The 23811-nt window shown below is 36.5% G+C and overlaps 1 protein-coding gene across 6 annotated transcripts in view; it reads left to right on the forward strand.

The window, feature by feature from the left end:
* ASB5 (ankyrin repeat and SOCS box containing 5) overlaps positions 1-23811 on the forward strand; it is a 38229-nt gene that overhangs the window by 1907 nt on the left and 12511 nt on the right. Inside the window, exons 2-4 of one of the 6 annotated variants that reach the window (XM_068137038.1) lie at positions 1567-1757; positions 2249-2324; positions 8394-8686. The exons of 1 other annotated variant lie outside the window; for it this stretch is intronic. In XM_068137038.1, the coding sequence (XP_067993139.1) occupies positions 8491-8686 (196 nt within the window). In that variant the 5' untranslated portion in view covers positions 1567-1757; positions 2249-2324; positions 8394-8490. Of the gene's footprint in view, positions 1-1566; positions 1758-2248; positions 2325-8393; positions 8687-20357; positions 20659-23811 lie in introns of those variants that run through there. 4 more of the 6 variants (XM_068137041.1, XM_068137039.1, XM_068137042.1 and 1 more) reach the window with 4 other exon arrangements.

Raw genomic sequence — 23811 nt, forward strand, 5'->3', positions numbered from 1 at the left:
TGGGAACCTCTGCTCCACTTGCCCATACTCTCCCACACATCCTGCCACGCTTAGTTATCTAGCCCCAGGGCAGCTCTCCAGGTAGTATTCTGTATTGCTCTGGACAAAATCTGGCCCATCAAATGAGATTACACCTAAACTAAGTGGCCAGTGGAATAACTATATAATAACCTGCTAGTAACCAGCAGAGCAACAGCACAGCTCTAAGCAATTTCCCCAAGGTGACAACAGCACCAGAGAGAGCACACAGAGGACCCCAGCACGTCACCTGCAGCTGCTCCCAGAAAACAAATGGATCAATATAGCAAATACACCATAGGGAAAAAAAAAACCAACACCCAAACTTACATAAAACTCTCTTAACAAGTCTCAAGACTTAATTGAATCTTCTCATTATCGTCTTCTTATCTCAACCCTTTTGTCTCCTGCCAAAATAGACTGTCTTAGTTAAGACAGCTGTTTTTCAAGACCAGTGTTTGGTGCCAAATATGGACTGTCCTGCATTAACACAGCCCACTCTCACAAGCCCCCACCTCTTTCCCTATACAGACAGGAACACCAAAAAACCCAAACCAAAACAAACAAACACAACACCAACCAACCAACCAAACCAAACAAAACCATTGGAGCTGAGATAAAAAGAGTTTAGTGATATGATAAGATGCAAAATTGCCATAGCCTGTTTGCAGAAAATATGCAGCCCACACACTGGAAAATACCAATACCCCAAACCTGTAAATGGAAAGCAGCAATCAGAACAAGAGGCCTCTCATGTTACAATCTGAACATCAAGCCCCATAGTACTTTGCTTCTACCAGCACTTTCATTTTGAAGCTGGCATGACAGCGTCATGGTATTGAATATCAGCAGCAGATTCAACTCACCCCATGACATGGACTCTACAGTTGTTCCCTGTCTCTCCTGAACTGGAGAACCCAGAATTGAACATAATATTCCAGATGCAGCCTCACTAGGGCAGAATAGATGGGTGTGAGAACCTCCGTCGACCTGCTGGTGACACCCTTCTTAATACAATTCTTTTTTATGCCTACAAACAAAAGGCTCATTTGCCTTTGCTCTTGCTTTTATCTCTTAAAGTTGCTATTTACTTTTTCATTGGATGTTAAACAACTCTACTCTTGGGGAAAACTTAACTAAGGTGGAACTTGTATGAATAAAGTAGTGAAATTCCCAAAGCAGCAGTCAAGTACCTAAAGATCAAAGTTAAAAGGTTTAGCACATGTTTTTAAGAAAAATAAACAAATGTGACTTCTGCTCACATAATTCTGAATTTATTTAGGTATAACCCCTAAGTAAATGTCACTATTCCTTATCAATGTTCTCAGGCCTAGAGCAGCAGAGCACCTAAGGCTTGGCACTGCTCAGGCTGGTTCTTACTTCAAGAAATGTTGTATTTTTTCATTATGAACTCATTGAACAAAATGCAGAGATGGGATTAAGAGCATGTGTGAAAGGTAGAATTTTCCCTTCTTCTGTCCTTCCTCAAGTTATCTGACTTGTGGTCTTGTGCACTCTTTGATCTCTTAATCGTGTTCTTTTTTATAGTGTCAGCACTTCAACAGAATTGATACCAGTCAGCAGCTGATGATGTAGTCTTCTGAGAAGAAGTAGCCTGCTTTCTTTGGTTGAGATGTTTCTGCTCTATTGTTCAAGTTACTGAGAGATTCCTTTATTCATCTATAAACAAAATCACAAGTGTTGACACTGACCATCAACAGAGGAGATGATGTTTTGAGGTATGGTTTGTGAATTCCAGGCAAAGGGATGGTGTTAAATTCAGCTCAGGAGGTAGCACCTTTGGCTTTCTTGGGGCTTAAGTTTCTAGCTGATTTTACAGATGAAAATTTAGGTGCCTGTGGCATCTATGATGCCTGCCTAGTTATATGACTACTATATAGATAACTTTTTTTGGGTCTAAGGCCATTTATATACTTCCTAAATTTTACCATAAATGTCTAAATCCTTCACTGAATTTCTCTGTAATTACTGAAATACTCACTCTTAAAGAGACAGTGGCAACTTAGAGCCTCTTGAACAGCTCTGGGTGTGCAGATGAATAAAATAAATATGGTCATGAGCATCTTGCAGAATTTTTTTCTCTCTATTTTTTTAGCAGTCTTTCTGGGTCGTGCGTTTTCACCTCTTGTGTGGAAAGGCTGTGGCTAAGAGAAATAATCTTTCTGAACTGCATTGAAGGGGTTTTTTCTAACCGTCTTCTCACCTCCAGTTTTTCAGTTTGGATCTACAAAGTATGGAGGATAAGAAGACAAACAGAAGACCTGGCAAAAGTCTGAAAAAAGGAGGTATAAAGTAGAAGGCAACAGATAAGATTTAACTGTTTTTAGAAAGAGTTTGCAATTAAATCAATTAAAGAATTAAAAGGCAGACTGCAATGTAGAATAAAATAAGCAATTTTGGAAGGAATTCAAATTGGTGGCTGAAAATATTCAGAACTCAGATATCACTTTGAGCAGACTTTTCACTTCAGAATAGTTGACATGTCTCATCTTGACTTGCAGTTCATTCAAGAGAAGGTTAATTGTAAAAAATACAAAAATACCAAGTTCATTTACAAGAATTTTGATTGAAAAGATGGCTGCACTGTACTAGAGGAATGAGAAATAGCAAAGTCAGTTCTGTAAAGCTAGCTTAAATTTTGAAAGCATAGTAGCTGTAATACCACATACCTAAGCAAGAGGGTGAGTTAGTTGATGGAAAAGGAATCTATTAAGTTCTGTAAATGTGGTTTGTGATGAATACATTTGTTTGGACCCAAGAAAGGAGCTATCCAAAGAAATGCAGAATGGGGAGACTCCAAAGTTTCACAGATACAGTTGTATACCAGTACACTGAACCATCAAAAATTACACAAATACCCTTATTAAGAGGCAGCCTGACCTCTCTTATAGTTTGTTATTATTTTTTAACAAGAGGTTACTATCTGTGTAACAGAATGAGTAGTAGGGGATGTGAATGGGGTTTTTTCATTGTAAAGTCTAGCAGTTTAGTTTAAACTCATCTAAAAGTTTACATTGCCAGATTGTGAAGTGGCTGAATATCAGTACACATTCCTTTCTGTTGATTGCCAGGAAGGGAGAAAAAGGGTCAGGAGCCTTTAGCTGGGGAATGGAATGGGCAACTGGAGGTGGTAACTTTTAAAACTAACAAGGGGGCAAGACTTGCTAAAGTTTGTCTGTCAGCAGGCTGTGTGTGCCTGCTGTCTGACATGTTTCTAGTTTTAGACCTGTCTCCAAGTATGCACATGACTTATTTTGGAATCTCTTTCTATAGTACTCTTAAAAATTGGGTTATACTAGATATCCAAAGAGGACTGCAACAATACTGCACGACAGACTTGCTGTGTTTCTTAGCAGAACTTAGATTGAATTTACTTGTAAGCAGGTCAGTTACACCTGCATTCCTTCTGTACAGAACTTTAATGTCTGTGATTAGATCAACTGGCAAAGCAGATCAAGCATACTCCTACGATAGTGTTGCTGGTAGCAGGGACTTTTTTATATTAGACTTGTAGTTGAATGTATTGAAATAGTTGCTCTATGTTGAGATTTATTCAGTTTAAATGCTTTGGCTAGAAAGTGGTAGAAAAAACTGCTTAAAGAACATACGTGAGGAGGAAATAACATAAACGGCATTCACTAACTGTGTATGAAGCAGATGAAAGTTGAAGTGTTGAATATTAGCATCCCATCCACCTATTAAAATACAAGTCTGCATGTCATTATTCATGCTGAATAAGTCATGGCCTTTTTAGTAGCTCAGGCTTCTCAGAATTTTTTAGGCCTTTATCAAGCATTATGTGCCTACATCAAAAATAAGTTACTAAAACTAGTGGCATCTTCCTGATTTTTAAACTCTCTCCGTTTTGAAGTCCTTCTTCCAGAAGTTTCTCTAGGTAGGTTTTATAAAATAATTTATTCTTCAGAGCACCTAATTCTTCCAGTTCCTCTGCCTGGCATCCCATTTCCTTAAATGATCTTCTGTTATATTTGTTATTAGGCAGAAGTTTAAAAACCAGGACAACTATCTTAACTTCTTGGTATTTTTAGCCAAATCTCTTACATGTGGAGAAAGACAGGCAGATGAAATGCCATCCAAATAATTCCTTATACGGCATTACATAGCTTGTCTTAAAAAAAAACCCATTTTTACTTTCAGACATTTAAATGCATTTGCAAAATACTGATGAAAACTATTGAGACTAACTGTAACAGAATTTGTGCTGTGAGTATAGTTACTCTTCTACAACCTGTATTAGTCGAATTTAAGGATATTACTTTAAAAGATTTAATTAGAAGTATATTTTCCAGAACTTAACACAGTATATGCTATAAAGAAATAATATTTGTAAGGGTTTTTAAGTCTTTAGTAATAAAAACTGTTTTCAAAGACTATATATCTGTTGTGGTACGTTTCTTGTCTCTTGGCTTACTTAAAATGAAGCACTCTGATCTTCTAGAGTGTTGAGGGAAATCTGACAGAAGAAAATAGTTTATTAATGTGGTTATATAATTGAACACAGAAGATAGAATGTATTTTTTATTTTTTTTTAAAGTTACTTAGGTTATAGGCAAATGGTTTTGAATTAGCAAATTCAGCCACTGAGTGCTTTCTTTCTGCACTTGGCCACTACACAGTAAAACACTGAAAGGCAGGCTACTTTGAGCACTGGAAATGAAATAAACCACTTTTATAGTAATTATAAATTACAGTATTTCTATCTGGAGTGTACTGGTTATGTTCTTTAGGAGTGGTAACTGACCAAGCTGCACAAAACCAGGATTCAAGACCATAAATTTTCAGCATTTGTAGTTTTAAAAATGGTTTTAGTATTAAAATAGCTAATTGCCAGAAATGGGGAATGCATACCAGAGAAATGAGTGTATTGTTTTATTTGCAGGGAATATGCTAGTATATTAAGCTGTCTTACTGTGCTCTTAGTGTTCACTATGTTTAAGTACTGCTGTATTCTTAAAACAAAAAAACCCTAATGTTTATCTGCAGTGTGGTTCATGCCATTTTGCTATGTGCTATGATAAAGCCTGAAATGTTACAGTAATTTTATATGCTGTCCATTTCGGAGCCATTGAATGAATGGTCAGTATTTTGTTTAGGTATATCCAAATTTTGTATTAAAATTATTAGCTACCTAATTAGTTTCGGTATTGTGTTCTGTTAATAGTAATGAAATACTCAGAATACTCCTCTTGAATGGTCTACTCAAACCCATTTTACAAATGAGAAAATGAGATGGAGAATTTCATCTCCCAAAGTCAAAACTATAGAGAAAATATAAATGTCTGGATTAAGCCACTGTTCTTTTCAGTGATCTGATATTTTTCTAATGTTATCTGTTGTAAGATACTGCTAATACATTTCTATTTGGAGGCTCTTGGTATTCTATGCTGCTGCTAGACCAGACTCCAATTGCTTTATGTTGCCATGCAATAGAAAATTTGCAATGCATATCATGTCAGTTTTTTTACACTCTTTAATGGTGTCACATTGACTCTCAAATCAGTATAATTTACTTATGCTTCTACTTTCTGATTTCTCTTGCAACATCTTTAGCTTTCTGTTCCTGGTTCTAGTCTGCATGGGCTTGCTTCAGCAATTTTGTGTGCAAGTCTCAGTATTCACATTGTTGATTCTTCCAAAATGCCCTGTGAGTGTTAATACCTGAACAGTTGTGTTTCCATGACTGGGTGCCTGGTAGCATGGGTATGCCAACACTCTGTAATGGCAATTATAGGCAGGGCTTTAGTACAGCAGAGCCTTGGATTAAGATAAACTAGGTTGTTCTGTGCAGTTGGGAGTTTCCAGCTGAGCTGGCACATGTAAATTAGAGAGCTTTAAAGAAGCAAAAATATCATTAGGGCATAATTTTGTCAGCTTCTTACGAACATATGTGAAATTAAATTCTCAAAACTCATTATTTATTTTATTTGTATGTAGTTTACAGCTAAGAAGGGAAAATTTTGAGGGGACAGCAGACAAACTTTAATAAAGGAATAACCTCCTGCTCAGTTTTCTTGTTTCTAAAAGTAGAACTTTTATGGATCAATGACAAATTTGAAAGCTCACATAGAAAATATTACATGCATCCCCAGCCTTAATTTTGAACAGGTTTCTGTTATTTTTGTTGACCCTTTAGAGAAAAAGCCAATGTGAAGAAGACAATGTAACAACTGAGAAATTTCAGTGATTTATCTACTGCAGTTGCAAGCAGGAAACAGTATTTTTAAGAGGAAGATTGACTCTGCGCGCTGCTAACTCCAGCTGTTAGTTGTAGTAATTGCTATTTGGATTTTTTTACAAAGACTGTTTTGTTAATTAGCAAAATGTGGGAGAAGTCCAGATGAGAAAGCACAGTTACTGGATGGCATAGTGTGGAGTCAGAAATGAAAAACAGTTAGGGAAAACATTCTAAGAAGAAAAATGTTTTCCATGAGATAATTATGATTCTTGCATATTCTGCATAGTAAATTTGCAAAGCAGGTACTTAAGATAAATGGGGAATTCTCTGGACTGATTGAATTAAGCTTGATAACACTAGTATAAATGTGGATGAAGGAATTCCAACACTGGATGTGTTATGAAAATACAATTTGTATTAATGATTGAAACGGAAATTGGCAGGGATGGCTGAGAACATAATGCCTATTTATCCTTACGGAAAGCATGACACCCCAATTCAGTGTCAGATAACAATGTGCCAAATATAAAAAGGGATTTTCATTTGGTATTTTAAGTACTCTTGTTTCTAACGATGGTATGTGGAGAGCAGTTCCTATTCTGGCTGGATGAGTAAATGTCTATAAATGAAATTTAGCAGAAAATGTGTATGTTTTTTTCATAGGCTAATAGAGTTTACAGTTTAAACTGCATTTCAATTGAATTTTCTGGTTTCTTTTCTGATTTTTATGTGGATTTTTTTTTACTTTTCAAAGAAAAAGACTGAATATCTGTTTATCTTAAGCACAGTTCAATTTCTGTCTGTCAAAAATCTTGATATTTCCAAGCACATTTCATTTTATTAATGTATTTTTTCATTTATATAAGTTTATTTGAAGGCAGTTTTTAGAGCACATTACACTCTCTTACACTAATAAATTACTCCTGGAGCCAGATGATAAAATGTTCTTTATTTTGCCACTTTCCCTTAAGAAATATGCTTTTGTATTATATCCTTAATGTCTGCTATCCTGTTCATTGAAGTCGGGAGCCTGTGGATGCAGTGGCATTTGGGTCATACCCTCTGTTTCCAATAGGCGGTTGTGAACATTCTAAAATGTTTTTTTCTGACCATTAAACAAAAGAATCCAGGGTAGAATAGAAAGGATGTTTCAGTTCAAGATTACTGTGGCTAGACTATTTAAAAATGTAGTTAAAACCAGTGATTTCTTCCTGTGCTGCCAGAATCATTTATTTAGGGTTATAGCTTACTTAGGAATCTAGTTCTGTCCTGCAGCATCTCCGTTTGTACCTTTTCAGGCACAGTTATTTACTCAGCAATTACACTAATGGAACAATTTCTGCCTGGCTATGAATAACAACTTTATGGTACATAAGCAAATTAATTAAAAAAAAATAAAATAATCTGAGGAATTCAGACTGCCCCTCTTTAAAATTGGCCAAGAAATAAAGCCTGTCACGTCATAGATTTAAACTAATATGGTACAGCAACAAAATGTGTATCATAAGCATTATAAAGCTTCCATATTTTGTATTTACTATTGCATTTATTTTAATTACATTTTAATTAATTTAATTTTAGAAGTTCTGTGATCTTATTTATAAAAATACCTAGACATTTAATTGTTATAGTCTGTTTTTAGTACAATGCCATAAGCCATAATGTGGTACACATTCAGCCTGAATAAAATGTTGTGAGACTGTCAAAGCTGATATATGTTAAGTCTCTGTTTCTTTGTTAATATGTATTTCAAGTATTTACTGATGTGGGTTTAGTTTTGTAAGAAAAAAATAGTGGTTTAACATAAAATGAAGTAACGCAAAGGACCAATTGTACTTAAGAAGCAGGAGAACTTACCAAAACCTGATTATCAGAGTTACCTGGTTTAGTATGTGGTTTAGTTCTTAATACTTTTGACAGTGTATTTTTAAACATACATCAATAGCTTAAATAAATTAATTAGAAATGCAGAATTTGGAATGAAACAGACCTTTAAAGTGGACCAAGTACCAAGGAGCCTGTGTCTGCTATATTCCGTCTCACTTGAATATCACCAGGCTAGCAGGAGTGGTAGTGAACTCGAGACTATGTACAGTATAAATAATCGTCATATTTTGAGCAGCTAGCATCATGACCAGCTGATATTTTCTTTCCTCAGGACCAGTTGTTCCCATGAGTGCGTGGCTGGAGCCATATGATCTTATCAACACATTTGAGAGCCCTGCCCAAACACTGAGAGAGATTTTGCTGCAGCAATGACTGTCATAGAAGAGAGTCGCCCTTTTGCCCAGCAGCTATCCAATGTCTACTTTACTATACTTTGCCTTTTTTGTTTTAAACTTTTTGTGAAAATCAGCCTTGCTATACTTAGTCATTTCTACATTGTGAAAGGAAACCGTAAGGAAGCAGCAAGGATTGCTGCTGAGTTTTATGGGGTTCCTCAAGGACAAGGTATGTTTGTACTTACTATCTTATCACTACTGTTTGGGGGTTTTGTTGTTACTGTTTTTTTCCCCCCCAGGTAATTATTTGTCTGCTAGCATCATTTATATTCAGCTTGTCAAATGACATATGTGAGTATTTTTTTCCTTCTGTTAGTTTGTTGGTTTTGTTTTGTTTTGGGGTTTTTTTTGTTTGTTGCTGTGGCTTTTTGGGTTCTTTATAGATTATTGAGCTCAAAATATAACGGAAATATTGCAGCCAATGTCCTGTTAAGAGAGAGGCTTATGCTTCAGATGGCTGTATTTAAGATTGCCAGTACTTCTGAATCTTAGACAGTTTTCCAAATTGCTTCTAAGGTTCCCCAGCTTACACATTTGTAGTTGAAATTTTCCACACTAGATGTGTTTACTTTACAAAACTTTTCTAGATATTTCCGAGAATTATTTCTTAATTGAATTAAAACTTTTGTATAATAATTTATCAGAGAAGATACAGTCCCTATGTACTTTGAATTAGTGTGACAGTATATATCAGGAAGCTTGCTGTTTTTCAGGGTGAGCTATTGACATCTATGTAGAATAAACCCATCAAATTTTACTAGGTTGAAAGCTCCTGTGAAAATTCCTTTTTCTTTTTGCTGAAGCAGAACTTTGGCAGAGCTAGGCATGACTGTTCCCCCATCTCATCTGTGATGAACCAGTACCATTTTCATTCAATTTTTTTTCTGGGTCACAGAATGCAGAAAACTCTCTCTTCTCACTTATGGTATACTAGTGCATGACTGAGCCTGTTTTTGCTCAGATTGGGATCCTTGCTTCCTCTCTTGTCTTTGATGTTCCTTGTATTCTGGGATAACATCAAATTAGGTGAAGGAACAGGAAGACTTGTCTTGCCTTTCACCACTTTTACCACTTGTCCTTGGGTAAGTACTAAGGGAAAACTGTAGAAACAAGACAGACCCAGTTTCAAATGTAGATATCTTTTCAGTTCAACGTTGAGACAAAAATTAGACATTTTGTGTGTATTTCAATCTGTAAATCAAACAGAGGCTTAGATCCTGAACCAGGTATTAACTGCTTCAGGATTTATATTATGTGTTCTCTGCATAATTGTTCTGAAACCCAGGATTTTTACATCTGAATATGTTGATCGCATCATTTGAAATACTTCACCTGTGTTTGTGTGTATGTGTACAGATTGTGTATATATATGTACGTATGTAGGGGTCTCTTACTGTGTGTGTATTCAACCACAGTACAATGGGATGGACTGTCTGTCCCATAGGCAGAAACACTTGCAGTGAATGTGGTAGCTCTCATTTGGAATCAAGGGTTTGTTGGGTTTGGGTTTTTTTTTTTTGTATTGTTGGGGTTTTTATGGTCAAAAACTACTGGTTAGCTCTTAGGCAGCTTGTTCTGGAGAGACTGACACAGAATCTGAGTAAGGAGGGATAAAAATGGGAAAAACTAGAAGGAAGCGAATAATGTGAATCAGGTTGGAAAGCAGAATAGTCTCTACGGTGTTACCTGTTGGTGAATCCAGAAGTCTTTAGTTTGGTCATTTTTCAAATGTCTGAACTATTACATCTGAATGAAGGTATATTCAGCATTCTAGTAGCTGGCCCATACAAAATTTGAAAAACAATCACTTTTATATAGATTAGTGTTTTGCTCAGCTAGTAGAGGTGTATGCTGATTTAAAGACTCAAACATATGGTAGAGTTTCTGATTTTCTGCTAGGTTTTTTGAAAGAAAATAGTTGATACAACTGTTTTATGCTTAAACTGTACTTCTTCCAATTCGGCACCAATGTGTCTTAATTTTTTCACTGCCCAGCTCACAGTGTTTGGATTTGGAACAGGCTTAAGGACAAGTTCAGCTAATGTGACATTATCTGCAAATTCAGCCAGCTGGCATGATTAACAGGACCTGCCCTTGCTATTTGGGATGCACACAAGGGTCCTCAAAATGACTCTTATCTCATCTTTTCTATATCTTTGTTCTATGTTTATGTAAGGGAGCCAGATACTGGCTCAACTCACGCCATGTTGTGGGATTTAGTTGGTTTGTGAAATGCAGTGCAGAGATACCTCAGTAGAGTTCATACAATATCATATAACAAAATCCTGTTCAGTGTAGTATCTAGAAGATGTACAATAAGTAATCTGAAGTTACAGCTTGTAACATTAGATGACAAAATTAAACTTTGAGGGTCCTCCTATTTAGTGATCATGTTGTGTGTTTTTATTAAGCAATAGAGAAGCCTCAGCAGAGAAGAGAGCAGCCTGTCGTTGCCTAATTGAAGTTTGTAGTGTTTCAAGAACTAATTCTACTTAGAGGAAATGCTCATTTTTTTAGTTTTAACCTGATTACAATGTCTTAAAATTCTGGTAGTGCTGGTGTTTCAGTTTGCTTGAAATACTGCAAAATTACCTTTTTGCTGTTGTAGTGGCTTGGCAAGGATAGAGTAATTTTGAAGAAGAGCTGTTGGAAATAATGTTCTATTAGACATAGGCATTATTTCATGTTTACTGAACTGAGCGCTTGAGTTAAAATAAGCCTTTCCTCTGTGACTGTATACATGACTAAGGTCTTGTGTAACTGAGGACCTTTTAGGTACTGAGTAGCAGTACTTGGTAGAACTCCTTTTATCATACATAGATCAGTACAAAATTTGAGGCCCAGGATGACACATTTCATGACTGTGTTTCATGACTTGTTCTTCATTGAATACAGAGGTGGCTTTACCAGTGTTACCTGCCTACTGGGGTCCTGTTGCTAGGTATTAGTGAGGAAACAGGTTATATTTTGTTCTTCAATATTTCAGGAATATTTTCTCTCTGGTATGGATAGTCACCAATCTGCTGTGTTAAATCTCTCCTTTAGATCTCTCATATGTGAACAACTGGATAGGGATAGTATCCCAAAAATTAATTAGAAATTACTACACTGTGTATATGGCATTGAAGTAGAAGAGCTGGATCAGTGTTCAGCATCCAACCAGTTTTTAAAGTGCTTAGTAATAGTGATTTCTGCCATGTCTCTGTGCAACCAGTTGCAATTTTTGCTATTCTATCACTGGAATGCTTCCCACTCCCCCCAAGATCTACCTAAATCTTTATTTCTGCAAACTAAATACATAAGATATGCTTATGGTATTTATAATTTTTTTTCCATGTATATAAAGTAATCAATTTCAAGACTATTATCATGCATCTTCCTAACACTACTGTTCTTATCTTTTCTAGAATAAAGAAAGAAGGATTTAACTTAGTCTGTCCTCCTACATCTTGTTTTCTAGACCTGGAATTACTGTAGTTGCTCTCCTTTGGACTTGTGCCAGCTCATATACAGTTTGTAGACATCTTTATGGATGTCTAATTCCCTATATTAAACAGAGTGCTCCAGCTGAGACTTCATTAGTGCAACTAGTGGAAGCATTAGTTGTATAAAACTGGAACAGTTATGTCATGTCATATATGTGATACCCTATGTAGTACCTTCTGGCATGATGCTTTTTTGGTATCTTTCCCCTTGCCCCCAATTGGTAAACTACTAAGGATACAGTCTGTAGTCTACTGTAAACACCATGTTAAAACAGAATCACTGTACTACACAATTGCTTTTTTTCTTTCTAAGTGTAACCCTTTGTGTACAGGCCTTCAACTATCTTCATGCTTTTTATATTGGACAGTTTTTCCATTTTTCTCAAGTCTGTATTGAATTATTTCCTTCTGAGCAGTTGCAGCACCTGCAGCTTAGTGTCATCTACTGATTTTATGAAAATAAGTATGACAACCTGTCATCCACAGCATTAAAAAACTGAACAGCATCACATGTAGAACAGAACTCAGTGGCCTTTTACATTTGTTTAAAGTGTTTAAAAGACCCATATCTTAATAAATTATCACAATTGAATTCTTTCTTCAGTAAAGTGAGTGATATTGCTACAATAAAATAATTAAATGGGGGGAAAAAATACAGTCATTCTACTATTGACAGGATTATTTTTAGCTTTGGCATTGATTTTGTAAACATTTATGAATCCTTGCCCCACTGAATTGAAAAAGACTGATTATTTGTTTAGAGCTAAGTGCTTTGCAATCAGGGACTATATCTGTGTTCTAAAAATGTTATGGTGCCTAGCTTTTCTTTTTTTACTGTGTTGAAGTGAGCATATATTTATTCATTATGCTAGAGAATTCAAAGTCAACATTCTATTAATTTCTCTCTTTATAGAAAAAGTCACACCACATACATAGTTATTTAGTTTTAAAATTCTGTGTCCTACAAACTGACCTGTAAAAATGAACTCCATTGCAAATTATCTTTGGGTATAATTAGCTCCATAGTAGTCTATCTGGAGTGACAGTGATCTGCACAGTAAGGTTTCTTTTTTCACTGTGTTTCCAGACCTGTGAAGTGTTAATAATTCAGCCCTTTATATGGGGTTTGCTGGCTACAAACCAGCAAAGAAACCTTTAGACTGTTCCTCCTTTACCACCTAGCTGGTCACATCATGAAAGTGCTCTGTAAAAACAAGTGCTGAGTTGGAGCTTCAGCTGAGTTTTATAGTTGTTGCTTTAGAATGAGGTAGTAGTGCTGTGGTGTGAAGTGACTTTAAAAGTGTAACAAATCTTAAAAGTTAATTCATTGTCAGGTGGTTTGGGTCTGAAAAATATAAACTCTGCTTACAAATACTGCTAAGAGTTTGGTTTGTTCATACTTTGATAATACAGACAACTTTTATATAAGGAGGTATAGTTCTTGTTCATATACTTTTTATAAGGCAAAAAGTCAATTTTATCAAAATTAAATTTGATAGCCCCTGACTGTCAAAATGCTTTTAGATACAAGCAGAAGGTGGTATAGAGGAACTTTCTTATGAAAGAATAACTTTACATAAGTTACTACAGCATAAATAACAAATGACTACTTGTGTACTTCTATGGGTACTTGGGATTTGATGTGCAAGCTAGGTAGTTTTGACAACGTGTTTTTGATTAATATCCTAGTTTTTAATTTTGTCAACTCTTTGCAGATTTTTTTTCATGGAATACTACTTTATGCATAACTACTATTTCAAAGTATTGCTTGAAAGTTATTTGAAGGCAAAAATGTGTATTTGTAATTTGTATTTATAGTATCCAGGTACAGCTTCACAAAACATATAATACTCTGTTTTTTGCAGAACCAGAGAGATGAATATGTCCTCGCTTCTTCTAAGTATGTGTGTGTATATATATATATATATATATAAAAATGCCTATTTCTGAAAGAACATAGCAAGTTGTAAGCTACTCATCTATGATCTATGGCATGGTAGGAATGTTCAGTACACTAGTTATTCCTTGTTACTCTAAATTAAGCCATTCATGGGGTTGTGGTAGTTCAAGACTGGAGTCCCCATGTCCTCTCAGGATTGCAAGGCTTGTAGATAGCATGATGCCTTGTGTTGCCTTCTTTTTCATGTACACTGAACACTGCTATGGTGAACCCAAGAAACCAGTCCATTAAATGTAGCCCCTAAATGAGAAATAATACTATGTTTCAGTCTTAGAGATCTGCTGTTTGGAAAGCTTGGTTACATTTTGAGTCGTAGTGAATAATTAGAGGAAGGTTTTCCTATTATTTTATTCTAACAAGTTGCAATTGATAATGTCACTCAGCAACAGTTGTTAGGTAGAGAAGATAGGGCATGAGGCATTTTCTCAACTTGCATTCCACAGAGATCACAGTTCTATTAATAAAAAACATATAAGACCTTTACTAGCTTCCTGGATACAATGGAGATTCATTTAGTAATGACAGGAATATTGTATGGCATACTTACTCACCATACCACTTGTGTAAGGTGCCACATTTAGCTTTTATTTTAATATGCAGCACATAAGCTAATGGTGAAGAAATAGTTAAGATAGTCTGCATGTTCCTTTTTGAAAGTTCAGAAGGGATGTTTTTTGATGGAGCTCATCACCTTCTCTCCTATGCTAACTTTGCCTACTATGACAAATAACTGCCAAGGAAGAGTTACACTTCAAAATCTCATGAGGACACTTGCTTAGAACGAAGTAGGTGACACCACATGTTAACAAGATACCAGAACCATTCTCCTCTGAAGAACATAATCTATCTTAAGGGGATTTTGGTGAGAGTTATATGATGCAACTAGTCTGACATGGCCAGAGCCCTGACCTATTTCCAGCAACAAAACCCAAGCACTGAATCTTCCCTTAACTTAAAGAAAATCTCTGAGGCCACGGGAACTTCTAGTGAATATATCTGATAAAGCCTGTTTGCATACTTGCTTATTTGAAAGGAACTGAGATACCCTGTCATGTGTATTTCTCTGTGGTTTGGGTTTTTTGTTTGTTTTGGGTTTTTTATTTGCTTGTTTGTTTTTATACTTATATCTGTATTTGTATGTCAGATGCTCCTTAAAAAGACCATTTACCACAAGCTATATTTTACAGTCAGTACTGTGTGCCTCCTTGAACAATGTGCCTTTTCTGAAGATGGACTTTGTCACCAACCTAGGTCCTATTGGCTTGCTCAATGTGCACATTTTGAAGTTTACTACCACAGAAATCCCCTTCAATTGATGTCTTTATTTTTCTGGATTAAATGAATAATAAACTTTTGAACTACAAACAAGCACGAAATTAAAAGCTGGATTTTTAAAGATGCATTGTGATAAGATTTAAAAGCTAATCCTGCAGCAATCTGATTGCAAAGTCTTAAATACAACTATTCTTGAAGAAAAGCCTTTAGGAAACTCCAGTACTGGGGAAAGCTCAAACATACAATCTGCCCTGTTTTGGTGGTGTGTGTGTGGGGGGGTTGGTTGGGTTTTTGTTGTTTGGTTTGGGGTTTTTTGTTTGTTTGGGTTTTTATCAGCAGTGGGATATAAGGCAACAGGGCAAAACCAAAATAGCACAGCTCCCAGAAGATGCTGTACCTTCTCTCAGCCATAGATTTATTATGGCCAGGGTTCTGCTATTCATACTCCCTGTAAAGAATGTTTTCAAACATTTGCAATGCAGGCAAGCTGTGACTGAACTTCTGCCAGTGATGATGGCTTCGGGGGAATGCACTGCGTGCCTAAGTACAGAACTCTATTCATGACTGCAGCAGTGCTGGCTGGTTGGTCATAAATCCATTATGGTATGCTGCATCTGTTGCACTAATGGATGTTACTCTTTGCTATGTCTAGTCTTTCTTGCAATAGATATGATCTCTCTCTTTACAGCTGTTGTCTCATGCCAATTGTCTGAAGATTCACTTCATGGTTCTCTATACCACTCCCATACTGACCTCTGGTCTCATGCCTTGTGTCTTTCTTCTCTGTCTCTATCTGAAGCCCAGGTATACTTGGTAGCTGATTTGGTTGGATTCATCAGCTTGACTGCTGTGATTTGTTTTACTTTAGTCCACCACCAGCAAATAACTGTTACCACTGCCTGTCTGCATGAAGAGGTTTGGCGGGCACACGTTGCAAATCCACAAGCCAAGAAATGTAGTAGATGTGTCATTGTTCCATATTTGACTTCCCTGGGAGCTGGCAGATGCCTGTATCGTATCAGAATTTTTAATATTTTCTTAACTTACCATTCTGATTCCCAACATCCATAGACACAAGGCCTAGCAACTGTGAAACATCTCAGGGGAAGAGGCAGGGGAAGTACTAGCCATCCATGCTGTTGCTACCCTAGTAGTAGTACTGGTAATAATAATTTGTCTTTCCAGCTAAAGGACAGTGATGATACTGTATAAAGAGCAGGAGTATGTATTAGGCTTTTTTAGTGCTTTATAGTGGCATAGGGAAATGTCATTTTATGCTTAATAACTAATTACATTTTAAATATTGTGTACATATCTGCTGGCATTTGTCAAGATGTGGAGCACTGAGTACTCGGCTGGTGACACCTGGCTAATGCCCAAGTTTCTGTTTGCTGATGATTTTTCATTGTATTGGCCATGAAGTATGTCTTTATGCATGAATATGTTTGGGAAAAAAAAAAATAATTAAATTGTTCCAGTCCTTTCTCTGTCCTGGTCCTAGAGCTTTATCGCTGTGCTTTTGTGGTGCATTTAAGTTCCTTGTCACTGAGTTGGCACTGCGGGGTGTAAGAGTGGCTACTGTAGCCTTTTAGGGTGCTCTGATGTTGTCAGTAACCACATTTCTATAATTATTTCTAAAACTTGCTTTATCTTGTCTTGTAGCAGGGAGGAACGTTAAAGACCTCTGCTTGTTCATGTCTGGAAATGTCAAACGACAGGCAGCTCTTGGGGTACTGGGACTGAGACCATTTCAGCTTCATGGTTTTAGTTTGTGGATGACATCAGCAGGAAGAGGCAGTTTCTAGTCCTGTCCCAGAATTTGGTGTGGCATACTCTGTGCAATTGTTGCGACTCCATAATAATCCTGGTCATAAAAGTAGAGTGAATCTGAAAGTACAGAAGAATTGGGGAAGTGAGTCACCTCGCCAGTTAGTTGGCTTGAGGAAAGTTGCACGCAAATGCTGAGCTGAGACATTTAAAAACAGTACAATTTTGTCTGTTTTTCCCAAAGATAAATGGTTGTTATTAGAGTTCATAATGTTGTGCTTTGGCCTGTATCATGTATTGAAACATGTCTGGGGTTTTTTGGCTTGTTTTCATTAAGACTTTTTTTGGTGCTACCCAAATTGCATTGTTATTGCCTTAAGAACAGTCTTCAAAATGGAATGAATTTACCATTGAAAGGGAGGAACAAAAATTTTCCATTTTCATTCCTACCTGTTAAGAACTGCTGCCTCTGTAGAGTAAACGTAGAGCTATTTGCTGACATGGAAAGGTTGAAACTGTACTGACGTTTTTAAAAATAAAGATCTGGGGGGAAAAAAAGATTGTGAAGAAAATCACTTGAAAGTTTCCATTCATAATTTCTCCCCTACACTGTAAAAGTTGAATAGAACTAATTATGAACTGATGTGCAACATAGTGGTTTATTTAAAGCTTGTCTGCTAAATGAATTCAGAATTACAAACTCATCAGTAAAATCTTCCAGTTTTCCTTAAGTCTCAGACTAGTATCCTGCCCTTCCCCTGCCTGCTTTCCCTCAGGTAGCTGCACGGCTTCTATGAGTAATTAAATACTGTCCCTGATTGCTTGTGTGGCAAGACAGAAAAAGTAGTGACTTACTGTATTTTCTACATACTATGATACTTAAATTTCTGTTAGAGGGTTTTATGGTGGATTTTGGGCATGTTTCAGTGTGTTCTGCAGAGAAAAATCTGAAGAACAGAATCTGACTACCAAGCCCAGGTAGTTTCAAATATTAATAGTTTCACTATCTAATGAGATTGAGAGATACTGATTTTTATTTTTGTGGTTGATGCAACCCAGTGCATGGATGGCTGACTTGCAGAAGATCATCCAGAAATTCCACGTTTGAGGTGGAAGCAAAATAGCAGGTTTTTCAGTATTGTTCCACAGTTTTAACTGCATATCACATCTCAAGTATATTTTGAATACATTTTAGGATTTCTGCTGTTGACTTCATGGATTTGTTTGTTTTGGTTGGTTGGTTGTTGTGGGTTTTTTGGTCGTTGTCTGGGGTTTTTTGGTTTGTGTTTGATTTGGGTTTTTTTTGTTTGGTTGGGTTTGGTTTTGTGGTTTGTTGTTTCTGGGTTTTAGTGTTTTGGTTTTACTTATGTACTGTTTCAATAGAGGTTTGGTTTTTTTTAATGGCTTTTGCCTGGTGGATGAATGGTTGTGCCTAGCAGAATTTAGTGAAAAGTTGCTTGTGGAGTCCTGAATGGGATGATCTTTGGCTTAAAGCATTGGGGGGGGGGGGGGAAGTGCACATTTTTATATATTGCATTCTGATGTCCTTGAAAATATTCACAGTAACTTAATAATAGTGAGTGGCAAGTGTCTCTGGAATAGACAATCTTTCACTAGTACCTTTACCTTGAGGGTGGCATGTTGTCATCAGTTATTTCTCACTTGGAGAACAGTGCTCTTGTCTTCCTGACACAGACATGTGTATGCATATTGTTAGTAAGCTTGCCTGTTAATTAATTTTCCAGTATTTGTTTACTTGAAGAAAACACTAGAATTTAACAAGTAATTCTAGCATTAAAGTGATACATTTATAATGGACTTTTTATAAAAGCCCTTTATCAAAAGTTCTGTTCAAGTTTCAGAGTCTGATTGCTGGATGTGTAGAAGTGTTTATTTCAGTCTCTGAGATACTCTATTTCATTCAGCTAGATAAAGCCTGAGCAGAACAGTTTTCTGAAAGCAGCAGAAAGTCTGTGAGAGTGCCATCTTGTTCTCTTTCGTGAGAATAGCAGTAGCCCACCTGCTTCTGTTCTGTAAAGAGTGCCATTCCAGTAGGGCAGTTCTCGTGTGCTGTAATTTCAAGGTGAAATTTGCAGCTGCTCTTGCTTCTTTCTACCCCTTGCCCTACACAACTATAAGCTTGCATCTGTTTTTTCTCTTTATGAAAAACAACAAGGATGCAAAACATTTCATTAAATAACTATGTATTATTTCAGTATCTTAGGGTTTAATTTTTTGACAGGTATCTGAAAGGAATAGTACTAATGAACCCCAGAAATGTTAATTTCATTTTTTAAAAAACTGCAAGAGATAGTTTTTATATCAGTAGAAGAGGATAGTGAGGAAATTCTAGAAAGAAGTGGCAGGGAGGCAAAGGTGGCATGTTAACATGTTACTGATGCAGAGAAATCACTGTCCTCTTTATGGAATTCATGCTGGAATTTTATCATGGCTTGTTTATCCCTGCAGGCTTCTGTTGTGTAGCATCAGTGTAATACTTAATAACAAAGAAAATTGTTTTGCTGCTAATCTTTTGCCTTCTTTTTTGCTGTTATACAGAAAAAAAAACCAAACTTACTTGTCCTCTTTCTGACAAGACTCTAAAGCCTTACTTGCAGAGTTGGATCACACTTTCAAAGTAACCAGTGAAATATTTTAATCTTTTTTGTTTGGTTAGTTTTTTTTGTTAGTCAAACTATGCTTTTATATATTGAAGATGTAGTTTCTAGTTGGTGGCTGTACAGTACATTGTCCCCTATGTAAAAAAAAACAACCCTCCAAAGCAACTAACCAACCAATGAAGAAAAAAACCACCAAAACAAACAAACCCCCACAAACAGGAAGACAAATAGAAAAGCCACAAACAAAAACAACCCAAAACCAAAAAGCCATAAAAAACCCCAACATGCACACACAAAAAAACCCACACAACCCCCTTCCCCAAAACAAGCAACCAACCACCATCATGAAAAACAACAATAAAAACCCCCCACAGAAATATTTCACAGTTTCATGGATCCTTCTGAATTCCAAAATCTCTTTTTACTGCAAGTTACTTATGAGTAAAGCTTGATGCAGTAATAATTATCCCTTCTATTAATAAAATAATTTTGCATTCTCATAAAGCAGTTTTAATTTTTCTTTTTTTTTTAGGTTGCTTGTTATTCAAGTAACAATGCATTGAATACTTATGCTTTAAGAATCTGATTTGTTTTTGTTGATAAATGATTAAAAAATCAACACTTTTCCATTTAAATCATGTAAATAGTTAAGACTCATGCTGTAGCTAAGCTGATTCTTTCTCTGTTTTAAAAATAGAAAATGCTAGAGCAGTTCTTCCCTTCCCCCACCATGTACTCACTAGTCCAAGCTAGTAAATGTTACTGAATGGATTTCAGTGTTATAGGCATTCTACACTAAGTACAGCAAGATTCTCTGTGAAAAATCGAGAGGAGGAAAAAAAAGGTGGTAGCAATCAGTCTGTGGATGTTCGTCAGAGCAGAGTACCTGCACCAATGAAAGACAGGCTTTCTTCAAGAAATGAAGAAATAATGACAACAAACCAAAGCCAGAATCTCCCCAAAAGACGCCTAGAAAGTATAGGGGAGTGTCCTGTGAAACGAAAAGCTAGCTGGGGTATTCTGACCAGCCAAGGTTAGTATAGCAGCCATTTCGGAAACCAAGTACAGAAATATGCTAAACCGATGCAGCTTACGATGTTCTAGCTCTAAACTGGTTTTTGTTATGTGTGTTTGTGGGTGGTTGTTTTTGTTTGTTTGTTTGTTTTCTTTTTCCTAGCTGTAATGGCTATAGCATAGCATGGCTATGTTAGTGGCACTTTATTGTATTGCATGGGTTAACATAAGTGTGTTGAAGCTATTTTTGTTCTTTATACACTCTTATCATCTGTTCTGAAATGCCTTTTTCATGCTTATCTGCCCTATTTGTTTTATGCAAGTGTTTAAGGCTTGGCTTCCCTGACTTTTTCTCTCCTGTTACAAGGTAACTGGATACGGAAGGCTAATTGTTTACAACGGGGAATAAAAGGAGGGGGGAGTAAGCTTCATGTATAACTCCGTATGTAAAGAAAATTTGATATGTAATTGTAACAGGAAGCAGTGGAGAAACTACAAGTGATGGAATTGTTGTCTTGTATTAAAATACTGAAGACAGATGTAATTGCATAGAGAAGTACTTAGGAGGTATTTAAGTTGCTGGACACTGTCATATTCAGCAATGAGGAACAAATTCTATTATATGAGAAATGTTTTGGACTGCTATTGTCTGTGCCATATTTTCCAATTATTTTCATAATACCAGTTTGTAAGGGTCTGATAATTTTTTACTTTTTTTTTGGTTATTCCAATTAATATTGCACATCATAAGGCATCAATGTGAAACCAAAAAACTAAAAAGGAAATAAAACTTGAAAATCAGGATAATATAATATCAAATTTAAAGCTGGAAATGTTAACATAGTCAAGGAAAGGAGGAGAAAGGAAAGAGAGATTAAATATATTGTGCATAAAAATAATTATGAATTTACCATGTGAAATGAAGCTATATGTTCTAGGAACCAGGGTTACTCTTCAAATACCTTTGCTCATTTCCAGTATTGCTAGTTCTAGAATTAAGCAATATTTAATAATTGGAGCAACAGTTAGCATAGCTTCCCAGGTAATTAAATGCAGTAGTATTGTAAGGCTGTATTTATTCATCAGCTTTAATAAGCGGTGTGTCTTTTGCCCTCATACTGTTCACTCTTTGGCCTAAGATTTTCTAATCTATACTGAAATTTTATCCATGTTAACAATAGCCACCCCTTGATGTGGTTCAGTGTGCTCTTTTGCCACTTACAAAGGAATAGCCAGAGTTAGACTTTTAAACTTTCCAAATCACATTAAAATACAAAAAGTAACATTTTCTGAAGAATCCATCTTAACACACTTCTGCTACTTACGGCCTCGTTGTGATTGCCAAATTGGGCATGTGTATTTACTGATACAGATCTCTGTTACAGCTGAGGCTTCTGATTGTTGCAGTTCCCTTGAATAACAGGTATATCTAATATCCAGTTGGAAGGAGGCTCCTATCTTCCCTCTCTGTTCCCAGCTGTGGAGGAATCCAAACCAGGGGTTGCTACTTAGGTGCCCTTGCAGAGCAGTGAGAAAGTTGTTCTGCGATGGAGTATATAATGAAATGGAAAATGGCCTAAAAGTGATGCTGGAGATGGAGTATGTCGTGGTAAGCTTTAGTAGAAGGGCAAAAGGATAGAGTCAGACTAGGAAAAGGCCTTCAGCCTACTGACTTGAGGGTCATCCACTGGGCTATTTGATCAAAGTCTCCTGGATGTGGCAAGGATAGGCATGCTAGGCCCAGCTTTGCTGCCCAGCTGGGTCTTGCTTTGAAGGCTAAGGGTTAGGCCATGTGATGCATTTAGTCTTTGGCAGACTGGGAAAATAGTGAGACTTCTGGGCACACCTTGAGGAAAATTGCTTGTTGAGACTGCATTTGAGAAACATTATTCCAGGCAGATGTCATCTGGAGGCTGAACCCAGCCAATAATGTTCATATGTCTTTTCTGTCACCTTCTAGTTGGGAAGGCCACTGAAAATCCTTTACTTTTTTTCTAGTGACTTGTCCAAGGAAATAACAGCCTAAGAGTACTACCAGCTGCTCCATGTACTCATATCAAATTTGATGTGGGTCTGATGGATTACTGAATTTAGAAGATGATTTTAGACCTTGGCACTCTAACTATGGCACACAGAGTTTGTAACCTACATTCAGATAGAAAAATATCCAGCCAGTTGTTGATCTTTCAAGAAGATGGAAAAATGGAACCATGCATGAGCAATGGACAGGAGAGTGGTTGCTGTGCTTTCATGTGATGAAGGGGTCTGACACACTGCTGTGTGTGCAAGGCCTGGCACAGGGCCAGCAGCAACTGCTGCTGCCACTGCCATCATCATTGCCATTGCCTGCTCATAGCATAATGCTACTTCTGTTGGGAACCAAGCAAGCTATACTTGGATATTACTGTTATGGGCTTTTTAAAAGGATTTTTAATACCATTTAATGACCATGTTTCTGTGAGAAAAGTATGTTAAACTGCCATGCCAAAGTACTCAACATTTAGGAACTGTTAAAAGTAATGTTGCCTCCGCCATGCTGATTTGACCTTCTTATGCATTATAACGCAGTATCTGACAACACAGCCACATGCTGTACTTTTTACAAATGCCTTTCTTCCTTTGATGTACATGATAGAATTGTTCTGAGGATGTGTTATGTTTATACTTAGAAAAAATACATCCTATGTTTTTTTGTATGCTGCAAAGATTAGAATGCATTTATTGGATAGTGAGAAAAAGGGTTGATGTTTTAACATCCCTAATGGAAAATTCAGTTCTTGCCTTTGCTGTGGCACCTGCATGTTTTAAGACCTATCACCTAACTTAAAATTTCCTTGACTCATCATGGTTATTATTACCTAGGGGTTGAAATTTCAGAAGCTGAAAGTTCTCATAACCATAATTAAACTAAGCTTTCAGTGTACACTCAAATGTTTGAGTGTCCTGGAAAAAAATAGGGTATGAGATTGGGTTTACAATTTGAGCATTAAAACTTTTCGTCTTTTGGTTCCTTAGTTACAGTAGCATCTATCCACACTATTTTGTGAAGATAGACTCAGCAAAGTGTTTGGAGCACTCTTTTGTTACTGGGAGAATATCATGGAGAAAAAAATAATTAAGAATGTAAACAGTGTCATAGTGAGTTTGTAGTTTGCATAGCTAAGAGTGAGAG

Source organism: Melanerpes formicivorus, unplaced genomic scaffold (genome assembly GCF_026170545.1).
Source record: "Melanerpes formicivorus ecotype bairdi unplaced genomic scaffold, bMelFor1.0.p_v2 SCAF_4, whole genome shotgun sequence".
Lineage (NCBI taxonomy): Eukaryota > Metazoa > Chordata > Aves > Piciformes > Picidae > Melanerpes > Melanerpes formicivorus.